Below are 26130 nucleotides of genomic sequence, written 5' to 3'. Positions count from 1 at the left end.
TTATTTCTAACATAGAGGTTTCTCCTGAAGTTTGCGACTTGCAGCCCGAGCTGGCAACCACATGGGAAGATGGCCTTTCGTTCGGGTTTCCACTGCGATAACAGAAAATGCTTTCCATCACCGCGACAGTATCGGTGACCAAATCTTAAGTTTGTCAACAAACCTAGACGTAATCGAAATAATGCTGTCTATGGTTATGCCATAATTTATTTATTTATATTAATTTTCAAGTGTACATCGTAACGATCTGTAGAATCATTGAAAATATTACGTACAAAGAACTCCAAATACTAGGCGTTTAGCTATCACTTTCCAGTCATTAAATATCTAGAAACATCTAAGGAATGTCTTATCAGACATTGCCGAGCTTCCTTGATCGCCATCGTTGTAAACAGGTGTAAACAATCGAAATCAAGGAAGAGACTACAGGTAAATAAGTCGGCATTATTGAGTAAATTCGATTAGAATAAATGTCTGGGAGGACGGGGTCAGTGGTCAGTGAATCGAGGGGTCAGTTACAAGGATTAGGGAGAGAGAGACAGGAGGACGATTTGGGCGAGAACGTGTTAGAGCGAGTCGCAAAACAGACTCTTTGTACCCAGAAGTGTCCGTGACTGTATAGTCACGATCATAACCTTTCATCGCAGATCTTCAGGTCTGCATTAAGACGAAATTGGGCCTGATGCTGCAGCGCATATTGGGTCTGATGCAATTACATACTGTGATTAATATATATCTATTATTTTAATGTTTTTCTTTATTTCTTTAATTATTATTTTTGTGATTATGATAATGTACCGTGAAATGATTATGAGATGTGCGCTAGTGCTGCTTACTTATATTGCTGTTTTTCGAGTCTTAGCAAGCGCGAATTCTTCGATCGTGTCAGTGAAGTCAAGACTACGAAGCAGCTCATGCTCAATGCTCATAGGCGCCAGCATGCTTAGCCTTTCCTGCCCCATTGAAGACCGCAGCTCTCCTTTGACTATTCCCAACTTTGAGAAGCTCCGTTCGCCGGAAGCATTGGGCAGATAGATGCGCAACGCAATCTCGACGTTTGGAAATGTCTGAGAAAGATTCAACGATGACAGAAGCCTGCACATGGTAAGCTCTGCTGATTCGTTCACAGTCACCGGTTTCTGAGTGCGCATAAATGCAGCAAACACTAGCAGCTCAGCCGCCAGTGTGTCTTCCGAGTCATCTGGATACGAGGAAACGAGATTCTTTACTTTGTCCTCGATCTGCTCAATGCTCAATGACGTTAGTTCCGAGAGAAATCCGAATGTTTTACAAATATCGTCATATGCCTTCATCCGCTTTTCCAGTTCAGCTAACAGACTGTCGATCATGACCAGATACGTCTGAGTTTTGAACGTTTCCCTCTGGCTGAGATCTGCTTCGTTTGCAGCTCCTTCATCAGGCATTCGCTTTAGTTCTCGACGCTGCTCATCTTTGTATTCGCCATGTTGAACGTTTTCGGTCGCCATCTGCTCATACAGGTCAAATCTATCACGTGCAAACTGAACCGTCTCGACCAGTGATGCCATCAAGCCAGTTGCCGTATTCATTCTGACTGTAGGATCTTGGAGGCTAATGCTCGTACTGTTGAGACGGCCAAGGATATCGTTCCAGGCAGTCGCCATAACTGCTGTCTCAAGTTCGTTCATCCTGCGTGAAAATACTTAACATATAGGCTACTGTTTGCTTGCTTATAGAATGAAATATGATATGGTTGTTCCAATATATACTTATTTAGTACTTTTTACACATACAATGTTTCTGAATTTGAAATATGTGTATTTTTTATTTTATTTAAGACAAGCATCCTAACCACACAAAATTTGTTACGTTCCCCGGATTATTCTCAATGGATCAACTTACGTTTATTCCTCCACGGCGATCATGAGACTTATCAGCCTACTTTGAAGCCCTCAGGTAGTGGGAAATCAGATAAGGATATGTTTACGTAAACCTTACTAACTCTGGCACACCAAAAATATATTTAGATGTCAGTTAATGTTAATATATTACACTTGCACTCACAATTAAACTCCTTATTACAAACAAAATTGCATTAAGATCATAATACTTCTTCACTACACAAATTAACACATTCACATTTCCAAAATCACTTCCATTATCCGCCAAAATTTATAATATCTCCACAGATTAATAAGATCGCTTACTTTCTATCTCTCCTTTGTAATCTGTGCGTATACCAAACCGGACATGTGGAGCCACCCTACGGCTGTTTCGAAACGTAAAGCGTTGTCATAGCAACCTCTCCGCCAATCATATCTTACTCTTGGCAGTGACAGTTGAATGCGTCTCAGCGCAATGATGCGCTCACCCCACCCTTCCATTCCTGCTTTTATTTTCTGCTAATAATTCGGGACATATCTCGTAAGTTCGTATTAATTATTTTATTTAAGTGCATAAAAATGTTCTACAAGGATAAATACCATTGTTCAGTTAATGAATGTTACGTTTGAATGATTTCTACATCTAAGTTACGAGATATACAGAATTAGTAGCCCAGAAGCACAACATAGGAAAATAATTTCAAGTTCCTGAAATTCCAGCACATAAATCATTCCGTTGTGCATGAAAAATGGTCCGTGTATTATCTGTGGTAATAAGTATTTTTATTTCGTATTCTCCCTATTATGCGTTGCTTTTCTGACATTTTGGGCAAATCGCGTTTTTATCTTGTGTAAATTCTACGGCGATTACTTTGTTCGTAGATCAATGCGTTTTACCCCTCCCTCGTCGTTGTTTATTTAGCGTCGCATTTTTCCAATTTTAGGCTAATCGCGACGATGCTATGAAAAATTGATGACACAAAGAAAGCTCCAACAGGGATTCGAAGCCAGGACCCCTGCATTAACTGAACAATGGTATTTATCCTTGTAGAACATTATTATGCACTTAAATAAAATGAATACTACGACCTTACGAGATATGTCCGAATTATTAGCAGAAATTAAAAGCAGGAATGGAAGGGTGGGGTGAGCGCATCATTGCGCTACCAAAAGTGTTCTAAAGGGCGCTCGAGCCATGCTGCAACATTTCCCAAATTGTATCTTTCTCTTCATAACAATTGTTGCACAGTTTAACGTGGGTGGCAATCTGCAGGATACAGAACACTTAATATCAGCAACTGTTTCTGGTGCCGTCATTGTAATTTTCTCCCTTGTGTAGGCCTACCATATTCAATCGCAAGATGTAGACACTTCTGATTTACCAACGTAGAAAATTCCATTCATCTGTCTATGGCCTCATAAAACGAAAGACAAATGCATCCACTTTCTCTACAATTGATATCAGTGGAGTACCCTGAGAGGGGGGAGATTTGATGCTGAAAATGCCAGGGAAACAAAAGACAGGATTCGAAGGTTTTGTCGCAGGAAATAAGGATAAATCATAAAACGTATATTAAAAACTACTGATGGAACATTAGCGCTATTCATCTAATGAAACCATTACAAATCGGCTGGTGGCTTGCAGGTATGAAATATACTGGAAAAAAAGATATATATATATACATATAGTCAGTACTTGTGTTCCAAACTTAACCACCATCCTAAGAAAATTGGGGACCTACAAGTGAGTAGCGTAACCCAGTTTGGGAAATCTCTTATAACAGCTGAGGGTTTGATGTGCTGAACCCACGTCACCCCATTACTGGTTGAAGATCTCCACACCTCTAGGTAGGGTTGTGGGAGGTAGACTGGCAGTCAGTTGATAGGCCAAGGCCCTTCCAGGGCTGTACAGCAGTGGATCTCAACCTTTTACAGTCGGGGACCCAACTTGAAGGATATTACACTTCGTGGTACCCATAAGATGGGAACCAGCGGAATTACTTTGTAGGGTGTGCACCTAGTCTATAATCATATATTTGCTCTTTTACAACAACACGGCCTGAATTTAAATTGTTAAAACAATATATCTAAGTAATTTAAGGTAATAGGTTTTTAAGACCCAGTTAACAAAGTTTCGAGCCCAACTTCCCGACCCACCAAATGTCCCCTCAGGGCCCAGGAGTGGGTCGCACCCTATAGGTTGAGAAACTATTCTGTAGAACCATGGGTTATGTTATGCTGTAGATGAAAGTAAATATTTTACACTACAGTTAATTTCTATCACAACTTACATGCAGTGTTCTGTAGATGAAATAATGAAATAATATTTTGGAAAATACAACATAGAAACTAGTTCAGTGCCATCTGCCATGAGAGAATAGAATAAAATAATAGCTATGAGTGACACAGCTCATTGGGGAAGTTATCAAAGAGAATAACTTCTGGAATAAAATTGTAATTGTTTTAATTCTATCAGTCTATTTCTCTGTAAAAACTATTATGATGATGATAATGAATAGTTATGGGAAAATAGAGTAAGAAAAGGTCACACCTTACACAAGTTAACCTAGAATGCCTCTATAGCAACCACCTCATCTCGAAGTTGTACCTATATGGAGACGCATAGCAGTTCGGATCCCACTTTAAACTGTAGGTGCAGTCCCGATTGGCCTTACTGTGAATAAAGTTGACTTAAAACACCAAATCAATCAATCAATCGAAGTTGTATGAAATTTCACTTTTCTGGTTTGCATGAGAATAATTTCAACCCATTTCTAAAAACGTGTGGATGTTTGTAAGATATATTATTAACTTATCACTGCATGCTTATTCATTTTAGTATTTGTCAAACATCCCTAATTTTTAATCTAGAATGGGAGTAGGATGTGTCATACAAGCGAGTTTTGTTCGAAGTTACTTACTGGAACCACTCTATATATTGACTACAATTTCATCATATGGCATTACATATTTTATAGTTACACAAAAATCTGGACTCGAAATATGAATGTCTTAGAATACAAAACAAAGCAGTCATGGAGTATGTACGATCAAGCTAGATAAGCACACTCCCAGCCCCCACTCCTAAACACACACACAATGGAATTATAAATACACCACTGAAAGATCTTATCCTGCACAGATATGTATTTTTATATATTCATATACTTAATACAGTATTGAAGATGATACAATCCATGCATTCAGAATAAATATTCCACATGAATTTTAAAGTTAATTAAAAAACAAAACAAATGTGCAAATTTTCAGCTGATGACAAAGAAACCAACAGTATTTTTTGCAATTTAGAGAGATTTCACACCAAAGTGACATGTGACATATGTCACTTGGAAATAAACCAATGAACAGCAACGTTTCACCCATAGTGGATGCCATATTGACAAAATCCCTGCTTCTCATTATCAGCTTCTAAATAATGTCACACATGTTTCTAATCAGTCTAAAAGAAAGTGAACATAAATAATTAATAAATAATAATTCTTTCAAGCTTCACACTATCAGGTCGATCATTGGTGCATGATGTTTCTCATACCATCTCTTCCATCAAGAAGTAAATTTAACTTGGCTTCGCATCGAACATAGGTGTCTCACTCATGATGATTTGCTGCAAGGGCTAGACCATCCAATGTGTCATGTCTAAATGTTAAGTGATTGGCTTATTCCTACCTAATGAGTAGATTATACTTTCCTCAAACTTTTGATCTTACCAATTATTGACCAGATTGGGAGATAATGACAGCACTTTAATAAATGTCATTACCTTTTTGAGAAGAGCGGGGCTCTTATACTGTCTCTGAGGAAGTTCATAGTTTTGTGTATGTCCTTTGCAAGTCTTTATAACATTTCACTTTCAACCTTTCTAAAGGGGCTCTTCACACCCATTTTTTAACTCAGGTATGGGTTCGATACCCGGTGGAGACCCATAGTGTTTTGGATCCCACTTTAAACGGTAGGTTCAACCCAATTAGCCTTTCTGTGCATAAAGTAGACCTAAAAGAACAGTTCAAACTCAAGTAAGGATATTAGATAAGAGGATTCTTCCTCACATACATTGAATGGCCCAATATAGTCATTATGCCTACAAGTCCCAAAATTTATTTCAAGCATCTTACTTCCAATTACATATATAAATTATATTGTTAGCATTAAACATATGGAATATAGAGTAAAAGACTATAAGGAATCCTTAAAATCCTACATCAATTAATTTCCACTGTATTGAATATTATCATAATATTGTTAATGAAATTCCATTAGACAAACCATTGATAGTCATACTGATAGGTTTCTTGGTCGGACACTCACTATGGTGACATGTTATACTTCACCAAGAATGAATTTACATGTTGAAATACTCCAGAAGAAGAGAACAGTTTCAGAGTCAGTACATTACTCCTAATGATTTAGTACTTATACTGTGGAAATGTAAAACATTATATTCTATTGCTAATAACAAATGTAAGGGAAAATAAACAAACACATTGTTATTCAGGTATATATATATTTATTGAATCACTAGTAATTAATATATTTTGCATAAGGTATGTTAATCTCTTCAAGGTCCTACAGACTTAAATTAGAAGAGCTTAATAGGCAAGTAAAAGTATAAAAGTAAATTTTAAATAATCTGAAAGTAACTTACAGCTGCAAATATTAATTTTCTTCAAAATTTGAAAAGTTTTTACATGTAAAAAAAGTATTGAAATATATTCCAAAAGTAAGACAATAAGAAGCTAAAATAGCGAATAAAATACAGTAAATGAAAGTAGTACCCATATAACAACTGAGTATTTCATGTTTTAAATTTCTTATATATTATGTATTTAAAAAAACAAATCATAAATCATCAAATAAAATGTGATTGTTCATAAAAATGTACTATAATTTTCTAAAAGATGCTGAGTATGGATAATACATACACAGAAGATGTTATGTAACATTATAAAAATACAGTACTAAGGAAATTGTTGCATATTGTGAAAAAGTGATACATATACACATTTCTGCTAGACGATATGCGACAATATTCATGTGAAGTTTCCAAGAAACCCCACAATGAAGGAATATTTGTGTGCAATTACATGTCCAAAATGGTCACATTCCCACTGATAATGTGCAATGCTAATGCAAGGCAAAGTGGAAAACTGAAACTGAGGCAGCATAGAAAGCTTGGTAGTTACAGTACGAATGTATTTAAGTGCTAAATGGACCAACCAAACATTTCATCTACTAATGGATTGTGAAATGTCACATTTCTTGAAAGAGGCATGCAGCGGATCGATGTTGTGAATATGAAGTAGAGTGACGTCTCCAGGATCTGGAAAAAGTACCATAAGACATGCACTGTGGTGGCTCATCCTCGACAAAGGCTAAAATGCAAGACAACGGTTCAAAAGGATTGATACCTAGGTTGATGGTTTGACAGAACGTGACTGTTACTGTACCACAGCTGCACTAAGAGATCCAAAATGCATCTGAAGTAACTGTTGCTCAACAAATGGCTCACAATCGACTCCACAAAGGTTCTTTACAAGCCAAGAGATCTTTAGCAACACCAAGTATTCATAGGAATCATAGGGTTGCTCAGGTCACATGGACGCTGTAGCATCGGAATTGTACAAGGCAGCAATGTCCATTGTTTACAGATGAAACCTCTATTGCTTTCCACCATGCCTACAATAAAGTTTCATGTGTGGAGGCACCCCAGAGAATGCTTGCACCCACAGTTTGCTACATAACGTCATTAGCATCAGCAGCAAAGAGCTTAGGTGGAATAATGTATGGCCAGCGAACACTCCTTATGCCAATCCAGTGTCATATGGCAAGTTAAAGGAATCGAGACTGCATCCTCGAACTCATTTTGAGTCATATTACTGTGGCCCATGGTGAACATTGCATGCTGGTGAATGATATCCCCCCCCCCGCCACCACACCCATATCATTACCCAGTTACTGCAGAAGCACAACCTCAACTGCATTGAAAATGCATGGCACTCTTAAATACACATATCACCATGGAACCATACTCCTTAGGTTACATTGGACATGGTGAAAAATATGCCACATCATGCAGAAATGCCGCATACCCAGATAGGATCCTAAAAAACAGAAACTACTGAATCAGAGAACGCCTTTGTGATAGCTAACACTCATTGTGCACCTTTGTTGTTCTGGGTCATTTTGTAAGAATGCTACTGTATACTCTTCTTCATCTTGTTTTACGTAGAACACTTTACCTTTGCCTTCAAATAGACATGTTTGCTTTCTGCCTCGATTCCTGGTATATCCTATTTCCATCAAGACCTACATATCAACATCATTTCTGTAAACATCACAATATGCAACAATTGTATTGAGCACTGTACATAAGAATATAATTTTATAAAAACAAATTCTAAAGGTAAAACAATAACAACAAAGTTTAACAAATCTTAAAAACATGAAATAAATTGTGATTGCTCATAAAAAATGTACTAAATATTTTCCAAAATGAAAATGGATAAAAAACATAAATATATATAAACAAGATCTCTGTACAGTTTTTCTTTTGCAGTGTATTATGAGCGTTTGTTTTGATTATAATATGTGCATTGATGTGTTTTTCTTGACCATTGAACGGACGGAATCACGAATTTCACCAGTGTCCACTTGATTCTTTTATTGAACATTTGAAACGCGTCTGCCTTCAGTAAGTGTGGAGGATCATATATGCAGTGAATGGTGTTACCATTTATTTCAAACAAAGGTCTCTCAGCTGTTGCCCCAAGGATCCTCCGAGCTGCTTGATTGTTTGGTCCCAAATCACATACAAATGCTTTAACCACAACACCCACTTCCTGCAACTGAATAATGAGTTTTTCCACAATCCTTGCAATTGCTATTGGAGGTGTCGGTCCTGAACTGCAAAAATACCCTAGGGGCTGCTTCCATCTCCTTGAGATTCCTTTCAACATGAATGCTAGAGCCTGACTTGCCAACCTTCCTTCCGTCCGTGTAAATTCTCCAAGGTCCTCGAATCCAATTACTGTATCATTTCTCATGTCATAATGTAGTCCTTGTTTAATACTCATTTCATCAACTACCAGAGAGCACACATGATCTTTCTCTGGCATGGCTTTCATATGCTGCCCAATAACTTTTAAAATTCTGTCATTTATTCCTGGTCCTATTGGAATAGACTTCATCCATCTTCTAAGTGTTGCTTCAGATGGTAGGCAGAAGTACTTTTGAATAAGTCTATAGGAACGAGGTCCTGAAAAATATAAATTTGTGGCAAATTCTTTCATCCATGATGGCCACCTACGTCCACCTTTCTTCCTCTGCGTTTGCTTCACCTGGATCTCAAAAAAATTCAAGATGTGATATGGAAGATGTGCAGCACATTTCTTCAACATACCTTCAACAGTCCTTTCATATTCAATTCGGACAAGATGTTCCGATACCTTCCTAACTTTCTTTCTTGCTCTAAACAACTGGGAACGCAGCTTTGACATGGTACTTCTCATGTTGTTTAGTCTTGCTTGTGTACGAGGAGTAGGCTTGCTTCTGCCAGAAGTAGTTGGCCTTTTAGGAGTCGAACATGGGTCAACTGCAGTTGGCCTTTTAGGAGTCGAACATGGGTCAACTGCAGTTGGCCTTTTAGGAGTCGAACATGGGTCAACTGCAGTTATTTCCATTGCACAGGGTGAAGCTACTATATCCATTTCCTCACTTGCAACTGGACAATCACTTGCACTCTTTTCACTATCAACTGTTGCTTCAGTTTCCTTCAATTCTGACCCCATGAGTTGTGTGTTGGTTTCCCTGTTACTGCCACTTGGTTCACCAACCTCTGGTCTGAAGTGCAGAAGCAATGTTGATGGTAGTTTTTCCTTGCCTGTAATTGGGTAATTTATATAAAAATATACACATCTATTATGACAATGATTCATATTTTGTCAATGGAAAGTTTCAGCTGTTTACTTACTGATGAAAAATACAAAACTTATATATATTCTGTAACAATACCAACATGATTCCATGTGCATGCCACTTCCAAAACTGAACATGTGATATGCCTTCAATTGTTCCTTAGACAAGCTCTTTTGTACACATGAATCTTACATGAAATAGTATTGAGGCATGAGAGAGTTAAGCTGTAGTTATATAAATACTTTTGGAATGTCCATACTAATTCAGAAGTGAGTAAACTCTGTCCAGAATATAACCTCACTTTCTTTCATGATGTCAGTGTTATTTGAAAATTACGCTACTGTGAAACATAATAAAATATCCCATTTGTGATTATTTCCTATAATAATGAAACAAATGTAACCCTCATTTCAGGAAAAGGAAGTAGAGTTAAGTAACATGAAGGGCATAAGAAATAAAGTTCCTGACAACAACAACATTTACTGTAAACTAAAAGGAACAAAGCCACTGTCACTTCAAAATAATATCAATTCTGTTCAATCAATTGTATCCCTTCAATTGTGATGTACCTCATTAGTTGATGGGAATACTTGGAATCAATGTGGACTGATTTGAATCTCAATTTAAATCAGGTGACTTTTTTAGAAACAAATCACTCATTTAAATCACTTTTGGTGAAAGTACATTAACTTTGTAACAATTTAATTGTGTTGATGGTGTGAAGCTCATACGATAGGAAATGTAATATGTAAACTGTAATCACACTTACATTTCTCTTGATTTAAAATACAGTAATTTTTATAGGCAAAAATAGCATTTTTTTTTATCATTAACACCCTCAACAAACATTTCCATAGTAGGTTCACATATGTACAGTCTCAAACAGAAAAATGTGTGCATTTTATTTCCTTTAACCAAACTGTTCAAATATTTTACAGGACTGTTCAGCTGAAAAACTTTTCTATAACAAAAAATCTCTATATATATGATGCAAAAACTATACAATCAATTCTAAGTGTGTTTTTTTTTACCAAAAATAAAATCTGATTTATCATTTTTTTTATCCACCCTGCTTGGAATATTTAGTGAAACATTAAATACATTTGTTTCTAACATACTCAAGAAATGTATTGTGTTGTTAGGTGTTATGTACTTTAAGCAAAATTCATCTCTAAAGCATACATATTTTTTTTTAATGCAGAAAATAGAAAATACCATTTCTTATGCATGAGCCATAACTGATGACAATGTTATTCCATACGAAATGTAATATACTTACTTGGTTCTACATCTGGGTATGCTTCATGCACTAACTTATTTCTATTACAATTCATAAACATCTTGTCCGAAAAATGTTCTCCACAAACTCTGTAATTTTGGTATGCTTTGTGCCTCAAGTCCTTTCTCCATATTTTTTCCAACCATATCTCAGCTCTACGATAAAAATAAAAGATGATAAATTATTTTAGAAACACATAACTATGCAAGACAAAGCACTCTGCATTTTATGTCACTCAAAAAAGATAAATTCCATGGTGCTAGAGCTGTTTGTGAGCTAAGGTCAAAGCTTGTCATCACAAAGAAAAGTTGCTGAAATGAATATGCATTAGATCACTATCTGTATCTGTTGAATAAAGTACAAGAGTGGTGTCAAATGTATAAGGGTCCATTCTGTGATAGCTCCTTGAACTATTGCGGAAAATCTTATGTGCTTGTCAACATTCAATTGATTTATTTTTAATCACTATTCACATTATTTCTCATCGTTACCATACAGTGTGTGGCAATGCAAATAAAAAAAATATTATAGATATTGAACTAAACTTGCTAACATATGAAGCAAAGTTTTACCACATTATTTTTTAGAAAGATTCACTGAAGCTTGCTGCCTAACCTACAACTGGCTAACAATGCAATTTTGTCATTGAATGGATCATGGAATCTACTCCTGGGAGTGCTTTCAAGAAAAATGTTATGACTCAACATATTTCTGAATAATATACCAGGCCAGAAAATATGTCAACAAATGAAAATCACCAATACCATCTAGTAGATCAAAGCCCATGACCAGCAACAGGAGCTATTACAGCACTAATATTAACTACAGGAATAATTAGATGATCCAATCAACAAAATATATTATTATCAATAATACGAGTAACATCCATAATTATTACAATAATTCAAGTGACTAAAGCACATAGATTAAAATGAGATTTCAAACACAAAATCTTCCTCCTGTGGCACCAGTGAGAAAGGATTGTTCTTTACAGTAACACATATGTAAATGTTGGTAAAATAGAGGGAAACTCTCATATACTGCACATGTAGGTTGGTTAGATTCATTTAGTTTCCAAAATTAGTGATTACTTTTGACTTGTAAATATGAATTGCATGTCTATTTCAAATTTGAATGTGTGTGTAAAGACACTTAATTGAAATTAATGCACAAAGGGAAACAATATCATCTGGTGTGCATTTACATTCATGGCTACTTCATACCTCAATCAGGGAACAAGGTACTGATTGTGAAATTCCAATATTTCATGCCACACATGAATTTTGTACATTAATTGTATTCTCATCTCTATAAGTACATATTGAAGTTTTCCGATTAGTTACTTTGTTTTCTTTGCAGAACTTTATTTACATCACACTTCATCCTTATGTGAGTAAGTTTGAGTGGTTTGATGTTTCTATGTGCTTAGGGATGTACCAATCTGTACGTTTTAAGTATGCCAAGTTTGGCCCACATTTTTTTTGTTTTATTGTAATTTCATCATGTTACGAATGCAAATTTAACATGGTTCGATTTCGAATTACTTCTGTTAACACATACTGCGGAGCTTTAGCAATTATTTATGATTTGGTTCATACTGCGGAGCTTTAGCAATTATTTATGATTTGGTTCAATGTATGCTTTCGTAGTTAGGTTAGGCAGGCCAGGTTTGGTTCTCTTAGTATCATAAATAAATTCCCTAAATTCTTTCTACAAAGGATCCGATTTACTTCTACATTCATTCCCACTAGTCTACGATACTTACAGTCGCTTGTCAAAGGAAAATACATGCACGCAAGCCTGCGTAAGGTAATTTTTAAGTTGTTTTTTTGAACATAAATAAATTATTTTTTAAAAAATCGAAAGAGTGCTAATTACTTTAAGGAAGGTTCAAATTTCGTGTGACAATGATTGCTAAAATTCTACGATAATTAGTATTCCTGCTAAGGAACCGTTACCTTTGGTTTCATCGCTTTAATATTTACACACATTTTTTCATCTCCTGTACATGTTGACAGAGTTTTATATGCTAGAAGAAATAAACTTCATGCAGTAGCGAATAGGAGCGCGATAACTTGCAACTTTTACAACATGCACAAATGAGCTTTTCTGAACTTCAAGTCATTCCCACTATTCTCGTTGGCTTCCTATCCTCCTGTGTGACTTATAAATAGCATTAAGTTACAAAATCGAACCTTTACCCTTTTAGACGTTTTTCTTAACACATGGCCTTTTACTTAAATGAAGCAAAATACAGAATACGAAGACATGCTAGGAATTATTCTCCGTGGAAACTAACTTTATGGAAATGATTTTTACAGAAAGAGCGAGCAGAATTCATAAATAACTAACCTTTCAGGATTTGATGGAACACGAAAAAAAGACAGCTCTGGATTCCTCTTGTGACAGTTGTTACAATAAAAAGCTGCACAATAAGCCATTGTTTTTGTTTTTCTACATCCGTCTTAATATAGCTAGCGACTTAGCGTACATCCATCACCACAGATCATATGGAACGATGTTACGTCACAGATTACGTCATGTAGAAGTAGTGACTTTAAAAATACGATTTTTCTTATACATGTTTAAGACGGGAAAGGCATTTAATAAAATACAAAATCACGTACAAGTGATCATCATTGATTAATAGATACATAAACTAAATTTTTAATGAGAAAATTAGGATTTAGCATCGATGGTGGTGCCGACTGGTAGCTGGTTAATTCATGCACGAACAAATGAATTCCGAAATTATCCTTATTCGGATTTTTGCACCAGTGCGGGAGGCCTGATATCTCTCTCCTAACAACCACATCAAATGTTTTAAGGTTAGTCCATAACCATAACAAACTACCCGATTGAACAAAACAAATTATGTCATCATAGATATTTAACATATTAAACACTTAAAATGATACAATAAGTGGGTGCGTATCAAAGTGCTATTAAAAGTAGCAATATTTAATCATATCCAATAACACTTTATGCCCAGGGAGGCTAATCGGTGCTGAACCTACAGTTTAAAGTGGGATCCGAACGACTGTGCCATGTGCCTCCACCTGGTAACGACGTACATCAGAATGAAAACTAAATGAAAATGTAATAGTGTTTACATTATGATTTTGTAGGACACCTGTACTTCAGACTAAGGAAGAAAAATTGAAATATATATAGTACGTCCCGCGAATATTTTATGCCCCAGGCACCGTAATGCAATATCATGCTCTGCCAAATACTTAATGACATATAGGCCTAGTATTCGTTTCAAGGCCTCACGCTAATGCTACTTTTCCTGTGAAATTCACAATCCCTGTTGCTCATCAATAGTGTATGATTTTCTGCAGTCTAAATTCACATTCGGTTCATTTTTTAAGGCATTGAATGTGACTGTGTTACATTTTGCCATACATTTGTGTGTAGTTAGTACCTCTCGAACCATACCATTAAGCTTACCATGAAGAGCGAGTTGCCCCATAACCAAGGATGAATGATCAGTGAGCTACATCAACCCAGTTCGATCCCACATACCGAAGGGTATGATACGTGGTGGAGATGCTGGGTAATTAATTAACGCATAAAATTTTAAAAAAATTAGAAAGTTATTTACGAGTAAAATTGTTAGGATCGGGGCATCGACTTTAAAAAAAAAATTACCGGCCCGTAGGCTCACGGAGGTTGAGAACCACTGCACTAAATGACAATAGTACTTTGAAAACAATATTCTCTAAACGATACGAACACTCTGCACTTTCAGCTTCGCTTTTACGCACCCACAAACACAGACGGGAGTAACATTAAGAATAACCGCGCAGGAAAGGAACAGCTAAAAGAGCACTTCATTTGTCAAGCTTTATAAACTCAGCCGACACAAACAACTACGTTAAAATGAACGATGACTTGTCAGGAACAACAGCGCCTCTTACGGCACTCGCTGCTACTAGATGATCTTTACATTTTTCTCCCCCAGCTCGTTCTTGGGTGGATTAATTCTACCCAGGAAATGGAACCAAGAGTCTGTTGTCCTCTTGCGACGCGTATGATAGATACCATATTTCCATCTAATAATCACGTAGCTACTTCCCGTAACCTAACCAAACCCCACGTCCCACTTAAGATCCTAAGAGCTCTTCTCTACTTAAACCAGCTTACAGTCACAATGCGGAAACGTTCGCTCCTCATACCCTACCGTCTTAATTCAAAGCGACTTGCTATTTATCGCTCTCTGTCCATGTTGACGATCTGCAAACGTTGGGAGAGAGGCTACAACACGTAAGGCACTCTCTTGATTGGTACTGAGATATAATTGAATGGCTCGCGTTTAATGAAACTAAGGCTTGTAACGAATGAGAGCCTTAAGAAGCAAAAATACAGTTCTACTTCCCTGTTTTCAGAATTAGTATTCGTTATTCACACACAGCTGCTTTAGCGTGTTAATTTGGGCTCTTGCTTGTTAACGAAGCGAAAGTACACCGTGTAATTATCGCCATTCTTCGCTGTATTTGAACGGTTAGTACAGGTATCGTACCTACTCGTATTAATTTTCATATTTTCATCCATGTAACATGAGCAAAATTTTACACAAAGGTAACCCTAAATACTGAACCAATTAAGTCGTGGCAACCGGAGAAAGGTCTACGTTGAATGGTCGCGAATACGTCAAGGGGTGGAACAGCATCATAAAATACCATAAAACGCTGTATTGTTGTTTTAAGTCCACTTTATGCACAGAAAGGCTACTGCAGGACTGCACCTACAGTTTAAAGTGGGATATGAACCACTGTGCCATGTGTTCCACTAGGTATCGAACCCGGGACCCCTTGATTATAAGGAGACGACGTTACCATTACGCCATCAAGGAGGCATACACTACCATAAATAGAAAGTCAGTAAAATCAGTGGCGGAGTGGTTTCCACAGTGCTACGACGCCAGGGGTCCCGGGTTCGAATCCGGCCTTAGCATGGCTGTTCTTTGTGAGGGTCCCTTCACAAATTTCATCATAACATCACTCACCCTCACTGCGATCGGCCAAAAGTGAAAGAAAAGTGGCACTAAATAACAAAAATCAATTAAGAAAGTCAATAAGAATCAAACAGACAAATTAAAAACGCCTGGGTATTGGTTTCACATCGTGAGAAAAGATGTTTATATTCTGTGATAGTTTTCTCATAAAACTCATCCATCTTTAGGTAGAATTATGTAAGAATAATTGCATAACAACCTACTGAAACCTGAAGCATTGTCTGGTCGTCATCGACCGAGCTATCCTAGCTGCTTGCCTATTTATCGTGTGAGCAGGAAGCTTCATTACAGTCATCAACATAGCTTTTAGGGCTGCTTGCCTATTTATCGAGGAAAATATGATGTTCGTCAGTCACTTAAGAAAAGCAATTCATGATGTTACTATATTTGTGTCCTAATGCTGAAATAATATATTTAAAAACATAAATAGCTTTTTATTCAGTGGTTACTGTTTTGCAATTTTCTACACTTTCACAACTATTTTTTCTTGCTGCTTACTTTCATGTGCTTGAATATTTTGTTATTTAAGTTCATTTCCTGTGCTTAATGATATATACAGAGTATCCCAAAAGGTACTTTACAACTTCAATGTCATATAAAGAGACTTGTAATTCACTTAGAGAAACAAAGTGATGCACCAACTCAAAAAGTTTTGTTCTGTTAGGTAATGAATAATTTCCTTGTCTTTCCAGGTATCAGGAGCAACGTAATTTGAGAAATGGAGTCTGCACAGAAAGGCGCAGTGTTTGGCATGGTTTATTGAAATCAAGCCAGATACCCAACTGAAGGCGCTTTTGGAGTACCCTGTGTACTATCGTGCGAGGGATTTGCAGCTCCTGTGATGCCTTCCGAATAGACTTCTGCGGTGAACGGTGGAAAGCCTGTCGAATTCTTTCCGTATCTTCTTCAATTGTTCTTGGCCTGCCTACATGTTGCTTCAAATTCACACTGCCTGTCTGCATGAAGTTGCTGTAACATTTTCTTATGGATGACCGAGAGGGTGGTGGTTTCCCGTATCGCGTTCTGAAATTTTTCTGGACTTGGGTGTCTGACTTGGTTTCAATAAACCAAGCCACACACTGCGCCTTTTCCTGTGTAGACTCCATTTCTTAAATTATGTTGCTCCTGCCACCTGGAAAAACAAGGAAGTTATTCATTACCTAAGATAACAAAACTTTTTGAGTTGGTGCATCACATAAAACTTACTTTGTTTCTCTAAGTGAATTACAAGTCTCGTTATATGACATTAAATTTGAAATGTACCTTTTGGAACACCCTGTACACTTCGTTGAAATCACTGGAGGTTCAATTTTGTCTACCATCTACCGAGAACTATCTAATTTCTATCTTGAAACTTATTTGTCTCATTTCTTGCCTAGAACTTTTCTTCCGTAAAAGGGAAGCTCTCTCTAAAAAAAAGGATGAAAAGCAAGAGAGAGTTTTTCCATACACCAATAACAATGCCAGCAGTTTTATTTGTTCCATTCTAGCACAGAAAGCTTCTTTCAGAATTATATCTACTCCAATTTAGTAACTTTCGAGTCTGAAGTTCTCTATTCCATGTACATAGTGGTCTGGCTTCCCGATAAATTTCAGCGCTTTTCTCGTTGGAAGATGTCTCTGCTGTGTTGAAAATAGAAACTTTTTTTCATTTATTGCATTCCATTTTTGTTTGTTCAATGTGTTTCGGTGGATAATGCAACCTGAGATAAGAGAATGTTTTTCATTTCGCTTATGTCATGTCTATGTCTTTCTCTCTCTATTTCTTTTGATAATTACGGTATTTCGAAGGTAAAGTTACTGACGAATCATTCTTTTTGTATATATATAGTTACACGCCGTAATTAATTAGTTTCTTGAGTAATCCTAATTGTAACTGGTTACTTCTAAAGTTACTGTAACTGTAACAGTTAGTTTTTGCAATATAGGTAATGTTGTGAAAAATACTTTTACAGCACTTAAATTATTAACTTGAACATTTGTAAAGGGGGGGGGGACTGAATTTGACAACTCTGTTTTCAACTAGGGTGTCTTCTCTGGATGCTAAGGTGAAAGAATTGTTGCATTCATTTGAAAAGTGGTGGTCGAGCTAGGTAGGAGTTATTGTCGAGGAAGTGGATTTACAAGTGAATGGATGATTGTTTCTCTGAGAATGAGTCTTGCTTGAGAAAGATTGCATAAAATGCATAACACACAACTAGCAAACGCTAAGAACTACACAAAAAAATATATCCATGGTAGTACGTGGATAATTTTCTCATTCCTTCAAAGTTACAGTCAGTGCATTAGAGGTCATCATTTATCAAGGGTGCTGAGTTCGATTCCTGATACTGACACATTTCATTAGTTCGGTCCCCCAATTTGGACTATGCTCTAGGCCCATTTTTTCTTGTCTATGCATAAATGGATCTTGAACTTTGCTGTCAAATTTCAGGATAAGTGATTTCTCTTTCTTCAGCATGAAAGCTGGTATTAGGGACCAATGAGAAAAATATTGTAATTCTAATCGTGTTCAATCTAAATTCTCTACCTAAGATTAAAGTGGTAGATTATCTAGAACGAATACTGGAACTAGGTTTCACTAACTGATTCTATAAAGAGATTTCACTATCTTAATAGTCAACAGGATTTGCTGGTAAACTCTGTCGCGGGTTTCTCTGGAGCAAGCAAACGAAAACAAGTCTCTGCGCAAGTAGTGACGCGAGACGGCTCCACCAATGAGCACGTGAAAGGGAATGGGATTGCATGGAGGGGGAAATCGACTGCAGCTACCAGCCTTTACTGCTTCGATCTGCCGTTATGCGCGAGTTGCTCCAGAGATTCCGGGGACAGAGTATAGATCGTGTTCTATTTTTTTTATGCAGCAACTCAATGCAGACAAAGTCTGTTGCTCTGCTATCATGAATATCAAGACGCATGGTGTATGTTTATTTCTTCCCTTTCGTTCTAGGTGACCAGCGTGCGGAAAGACCTGTAACAAACACTATTGCAGAAGATTCACTTCATTAAAAATACCCAACGCGCGCATGCGAACTGTTTGTGCAAAATAGTGACAAACAACAAAATGCTCTGTGTTGTACAGTATTATATAAAACACGTCTGTGATCACAGTTCTACGTAGTTTCCTGGGCCAGTCTGGGTTTGATCTACCTGATAATAACAGAATTACGCAGTGGTATACCCACTGGCGTACTCTGAGAGGGGCTGAAGGAGCTACAGCCATCTCCGAAATTTAAAAAAATCAACATTTTCAAGTAAAAGCACTAAAAAGCATTGGGTTCTAAGTTATGAAATATCTCAAATTCTCCTTTCCACGTATTATGATATGAATGCATCATAATCGCTATTTTCAATCTGTTATTTACTGATTTCAATACGCAAATACATAATAACAAATATAATATAACAATAATAATAGTAACAGAGATAACAGGATAAATTATTAGGTGTGCTACTTCCCCACGGCCCTTAAAAGTTTGCGCCACAGAAAGTATCTACTTAAACAATTCCAGCCTCTCCCGAAAAATATCCTGCGTACGCCAGTGGGCATACGAAATGTCTGGTTTTTGTTGTTTTATGTCCAATTTAGGCACAGAAAGTCTAATCCGGACTGGGTCTACAGTTTAAAGTGGGATCCGAACCCCTGTGTTATGTGCTTCCACATGGTATCGAACCCGGGACCCCTTGGTTACAAGTCACGCAATATCTGGTTGCTTGTGGGTTGGAAAAAGTTTCTGGGTACACATATCTGACAGTTGTATGTTGATCAAAGATGAATGATATTAAGAATATAATATGTTGTGACACTAACCAGATTTAAAATTCATGACTATTATCTAATTCACATTGTGAAGTAGTACTTTCAAGACGACACAGTCTCTTTTCCTCAGTCTGTGGTATACGGTTGAGAGAGCTCTCCGTGCATATAGAACGAAACGCTGATCTTCAAGGAAAGATTTCTGGACTGAATGAAATTATAATTTTTCGTTAGGAGAGCATTTACACGTCCAATGTTCCTACTGCAACGAGAAGTCATCATTATTCTCCGACCTCCTTTTCGAGATGAGATTGAGTATGGAAATAGATTTTTTTTATCCAGGAGAGACCTTGAGAACACCTGGATTTCCCTTGCTGGAGGACCAGGACTTCTTTTTCCTTACTTCCTCTGCCGCTAATGCTGCTCTCAGAAAATGAGATTGGAAGTACCATCCTCCTCCCTCCCTCCCTCCCTCTCAGTTCATCTTTCTCCATCAATCACCACGTTGGCAGATTCTTACCGTTCCGAAGAGAGCCAGGATTGAGACGGAGCAATGTTCCAAAGCAAGCAAGCACTTTCTGAGGGTATTTTTGATCGACAAGCTTTCATCATCGAGCAGACATGTAGATGAACTGAAGATTTAAGTAAATATTGGACTTACTTCTTATTCATTTATTTTAAGTATTTAAAATATCAGGAAATAAGGAATAATAAAATTTTGTAAAGCCTTTCCCTGTATATTGAAAGACACCATGATGGCACATAGGGGGTTGTAGTGGGGGTTCCATACATTGACGATTTCGGCCAGTGTGGAAGTGATGTAATCAGCACCATGCTTCGACATGGTAAGAAAAATATGCACCTGATATCACCTACCCCGGGATTCTTCAGCGGGGCAATATATACAATTTTTACACTTATCTAAGCAAAACTGTCTTAAAATATTATTAAGATAAATATAATGCACTCGTAATAGATTTGTACGTGTCATTCTAAATATCAACAACAATTTTTATTAAAATTATGCGGTGGGAACTTTTCCAGCAGTGTCCTTCTATGCAGGGTTCTGGACTTCACCTAGGCTATAATGGATGGGTGCCTGGGGTGTGAAGGCGACCGGAGGGTGGTGCTGATCACATCACCTCCAAAAAAAAATGCGGATATCTTGAATGTATGGCCCTTACCTCCAAGACCCCTATGTGACTTCAATGTGTAGCTTCATCTTTATTACAACTGTGGAGCCGATCTCCACACAGCGCTGCGACGCCAGGGGTCCCGGGTTTGAATCCCGGCCTGGGCATGTGTGTTATTTGTGAGTGTTTCTTAATCAATTTCATCATATCATTCTCATCTTTGCAATTAGCCAAAAGTGACAGAGAAGCAAAGTAAAGGAAATCAACAACTGTGGCTATATTCATGCTAGAAACACTAGTTATAAGATTATTTTATATTCAGATATTGAAAGGTTGAAGCCAAGATTTCATTGTAAACTTGCAATCCTATTGCACGTAGAGCAAATGCAAATAATGGACAAATATTGTTTGTTCTGTTCTTGGTACACTACCTGACAATACTCGCCGCAACAATACATCATAAATGTATCCCTGTTGACAAAAGGAATTATCATGCACAAAGCTGTACCGTTGTAGTTTTATTAAAAAGGGACTATTTTTCAGTATCACACGGTAATTTAAAGGATTTACGTTAGAAATATACTCAAAATAGTTATTACAATACTAAATTACGGTAATCGATCAGAAGATGTAATTTCATGATGTGCAAAAGTGTATTGTCCTAACTAAGAAAGTTACTAAAAAAACGTTCTGCAGTAGCAATAACCACTTCACATATACTGGATTCTAAATTTTGTTTATTAATATATTCACCTTCGCGTGAATTTTCAACATTTTGTCCCTCGATAGAAGCGAGTCATGAGGTTCCAACAATCTGTCAAGTGCTGCTCTACACCTGCCTTGCCTGGCCCCAACATGACCCTCTGCAGACTTCAACTCATACAGAACAGGGTCCTACGAACCATCTGCGGACACGGCCGGTATACCACACACGTACAAATGCACGAAGACCTTGTTATACCGCTGCTGGCATCAAACAGACAACCGCCAAATTCTGGGCTAAAGTCCAGTCAAATCCAACGGCACGAGTCATTGGTACCCCTAATCCGCACAGGCACACTCATTGTCTACAAAAATCTTATGCCGTTCTGCCAGGGAAAAGTATAAACCTAGCCACATCGCAACCTCTACTGCCATCCACACTTTTCCACACTGAGTGATTGTTGTAGGAGTTGAATACAAGACTGATACAACACAAACGCTATATCAAGAACACTATAAATAAGAAACAATGGGTATACTGTTACTCGTGCTCAAAGTGGTACATACGTCTGACCAACAATTTTTGTACAAGTACTTCAAGTAAAAATCTTATGCTCTTATGTACTGGCTAGAAGTGCCATATAATATGTTTTAGAATTGTATGTGCCCAAAGATGTGAAACAACAGTAAGCTCTTTAAGTTGTCCTGCAAAATCCTGCCATCTACAGGCAAACAATTCAACTAGTCCTGTGAAAAAAAAAACATTGTAGCGAATATATTTAATTCCTATTTGGCAAGTATTTAATTCGTATTCTGAGTGCCTCAAACGTAGGGTAGGTCCTTTTTGAGTTAACCCCTCTCATTACCATACTATTATTTTTTATTTGCACTATATGTATTCTAAGTTCATTAACTTTTACCCAAGATTCGGTTAACCTTTAAGTTCCTCCAAACTTGAGTGAATTACCAAACACTAATTTGATGCATGGTGTTGGACAATTTGAACAATGCTTTGTTCACACGCATTACTGTCGTTCCAACTGTTCTTTATCTTGAAGACGGATCCTAAATTACTCACACTAGGTTTTTCAATTGCATGTTCATCCGAGAAATCGTTGATGTTCAATTGCGTGATCATCCGGGCAATTGTTGATGTTCAATTGTTTGTTCATTCGGGCAATTGTTGATGTTCAGTTGTTTGTTCATCCGGGTTTGTCTAGTAAGAATGTATTATGATTATCAGCTTCGTCTGATGATCAGTGTTTATTTACAAGATTTTTGAACGTTAGCAAACTTTGGAGAGTACACTGGGGGACGTTAATTCGCTGCAGGGATTCAACTCGGGTTTGATATTTCAGCTAAAATTTCATTTCTGAATTTCTACCTCTCCAACGTTGCTCCAACCCATTTCTCCATATTGGAGCAAGCATAAGTGAAAATTGACTTCTGGCGATTTTTCACTCAGCCTAAATCCAATTCGTTTTTAAAAAATTGGACAGTGCTCCATTTTGTTTCACCTCAAAACTGCTACGAGTTCCGGATTTTTTACATTTTTTTTAAAAAAAATGGACTATGTCGAAACGAAGGCACGTCTGGAGGTTCAATTATGCCCCATTTATCGAAAGCGAGATTTCATTCTGGCGAAATGGAAATAACAGAAGAGAGAAAGGGTGAGGAAGAGGGAGAGGGGGAATCTGTTCAGCCATTCTTCCTTCCTTCTCCCCCTACTTTTTCGAAAAGGAAGAAAAGGCGGGTGGAAAAATTGGCAAGTGGAGAAAAGGGGTAGCACGGGAGAGCACAGACTTCAAGATGACTTGAATTGCATCGGAATGGTGCTTGAAACCAGAAAACCTTCACGTAAGGGAAGGGAGGGGAGGGAAAGGTGGGGAACGAGAATTCATATTGCTTTGATAGGAACGCCTGGTGGATATGGGTGAAGCGATATGGAAAAAAATGAGCATTCTCCCTTACCCCGATCGCATCTTTAGAAACAGGGTGTGCATGAGACTTTAAAGGGGTTGACAAAAGAGGGGGAGGGTGAATATTTACGAAAAACCAAGACTCGTATTCTCGCCTGCAGGGATCATTATTTCCAAAATTGGGAACGGGCCAAGCAATTTTTTTTTTTGCATTTCGCATCATTTGTTGATCTGCCCCCCCCCTCTTTCCGTCTGTCAGTTCACCCCAAAACGAGAAGAGGAATTCAACTCTTCCCCTCATACCAATCCCGATCCTCTAAGATTTATCTGTGATGCCGCAGCCAAGATTTTTACCGAATTTTTCGAGCGGCGAGAGTGTATTATTTCGGAAGAGGGAGTTAATTCAATTCAGGTTTTGAATCTGGTCAACATATCGTGATAAACTGACATTTCGCAGTTTCTTATGTATGAAAGTAACTATATAGATTGGTCACCAGAAGGGGCGACAATATTTTTGAGGGGTGGAGGCCACATTTAATAAGGTGTGTAACAAGAGTAAGCCTTGTTTCCATAGAAACACTACACATGCTGACAAAAACAAAACTAAAACTAATTTGGTTTCAAGTCTGAGGAAGAGGACCCTCATAGATGATTGAAACTTCATATTGTTAGGTGTATTTTCTTACTGAAATAGACTTCTTTGGTGAGCATATTTTCAGGAAATGGGATAAAAATTCATTTACTTGGTATTTTTTTTTGGGAGGGGGAAGGACTGTTCTAATGGCGAGAAGAGGAAGGTGTCCCCGCCACCTTTCGCTGTGGTCATTGTAAGCTTTATCACCCACCAAGGCTATGCCCAAAAGGTCAATAGCAACCTTGAAGTATGTTTGTCGGAAGTGACGTCACATAGAGCAGTTCGAAAGAGGCAATTAAACGAACAATAGAGCCCACGGCATGAAGTAAGCGACAATACACACTCGGTTACTACTATCATGTTCGCTTGTTTGAAATCATGGAAGTGGAAAGTCTGGTTGTAGTTCTTCTATTGTGTTGAAATGTAAGTATGATAATTTTTTAACATGTTACGAGATTTCTGTGTTCAAAAATAACTTTTTGTAACGCGGGATATTGTTAGTTGTATTAGGCGCTGAAGTCGAAGCGTAATTCTAAAGATTTTCGCTTCCATAGCAAGGTTTCAAGATTGAATTGTGAGACCATTCTCGAAGAATGTTCAAAATGGCAGAAAAGCGAAGTATTATAAACGAAACCTAATCAATCAATCGAAAGGGCTGATTGATTGATTTATTGATTTCCTTTATTTTACTTCGCTTTTGCCACACTTTCGGCTAACGTGCAAAGCACTCCGCCACAGGGCCCGACTAATCAAGCTGTTCGCTTCAAGTATAGTCTTGCACCACTCGGACACCGCCTAAGCCACATCGAATCACCGAGGAGAAATTTCCTTCGTCAGTTTCCTATGAAATCGAATGGTGCAACGCCAACTATAGTACGTCGTGCCGTAACATCCGAAGCAGCTTGCGGAATTTCTATGCCACAAGTTCAAAGCTTTCTGGCGTTTCCGTCAGGGCGCCTACGAATGCGCTCTCCGTTATATTTTCAAAATTCTATACAGACTACGTTCTCGGAGCGTAAGGAACTAAACTAGCAAGAATTTAAGGAAATAACTTGGGCTAAAATCTGGCAACAAAATTCTCAAATATAGATGTCGCTAATTTGTGATTACTATACATTACTTTAAATTTAGAATTCTTGAGTTAAAATTTTATTAGCATCTTGGTAACTTAAAGAACCGATCCGATATTACATTTGGGAGAAATATGTCATGAGTTTCAATATGAACCACGATTAACATATTGTGGATACTTCTTGTGCTCTAACTGGAGACGCTATTCTCAAAGTTCTGTGACGTTATATTTCTTGAAGTATAGGGTGAGACAGTCAAAAGGGAAGATTTAAAAAACTCAAAAAATAAAGACAGTAAATATTAAGTAGGCTACTTTTTGAACATGAATGTACTCTGCATGAGTAGAAATTACTAGTATACCTGAAAGATTTTTATTTTTTTAAAATGGCGTCAGTAAGGTGGCGTCCTTGGTTTTGCACACGTTGTCGGAGTCTCAGAGTAAATCCGCCCATGACGTTGCATAGCATCTCCAACGGAATGTTGTGGATCTCTTGCCGCATTCGCTCCTTCAAATCATCCCTGATTCTTGGAGGGTTGTCCTTGAATACTTTGGGTTTGAGGTAACCCCAAAGAAAAAAGTCAGGAGCCGCTAAGTCGGGTGAACGGGCAGGCCACGGAATATCGCCGAATCTGCAGATGAGACGACCAGGAAATGCGAGTCTCAGCACATCCATAGACACTCTGGCAGTATGGCTAGTTGCCATCTTGCTGGAAGAGTGTTTCTTCATCTGGATCATAGTCATCGAGGGCAGGCAGGATAAAGGTTATCAACATGTCAGCATAACGTCTAGGGTTTACCGTCACCGTGTTACAGTGTTTAT

General features: G+C 37.6%; 2 protein-coding genes across 2 annotated transcripts in view; both read right to left on the bottom strand.

The window, feature by feature from the left end:
- Positions 1 to 26130, bottom strand: part of LOC145988345 (uncharacterized) — a 688454-nt gene that overhangs the window by 85684 nt on the left and 576640 nt on the right. The gene's annotated exons all lie outside the window — the stretch shown is intronic.
- Positions 837 to 1667, bottom strand: LOC145988010 (uncharacterized). The gene has a single exon (XM_083122847.1). It carries the CDS (start codon positions 1665 to 1667, stop codon positions 837 to 839), a length of 831 nt encoding a protein of 276 aa, XP_082978973.1.

This window comes from Lepisma saccharinum, chromosome 5 (assembly GCF_977018435.1).
Source record: "Lepisma saccharinum chromosome 5, izLepSacc3.1, whole genome shotgun sequence".
NCBI lineage: Eukaryota > Metazoa > Arthropoda > Insecta > Zygentoma > Lepismatidae > Lepisma > Lepisma saccharinum.
This window is presented reverse-complemented; position numbering and strand designations above follow the sequence as displayed.

Bases quoted from the DNA above. Each gene is read 5' to 3' on its own strand.
- LOC145988010 (XM_083122847.1), bottom strand. From the start codon at position 1,667: ATGAACGAACTTGAGACAGCAGTTATGGCGACTGCCTGGAACGATATC.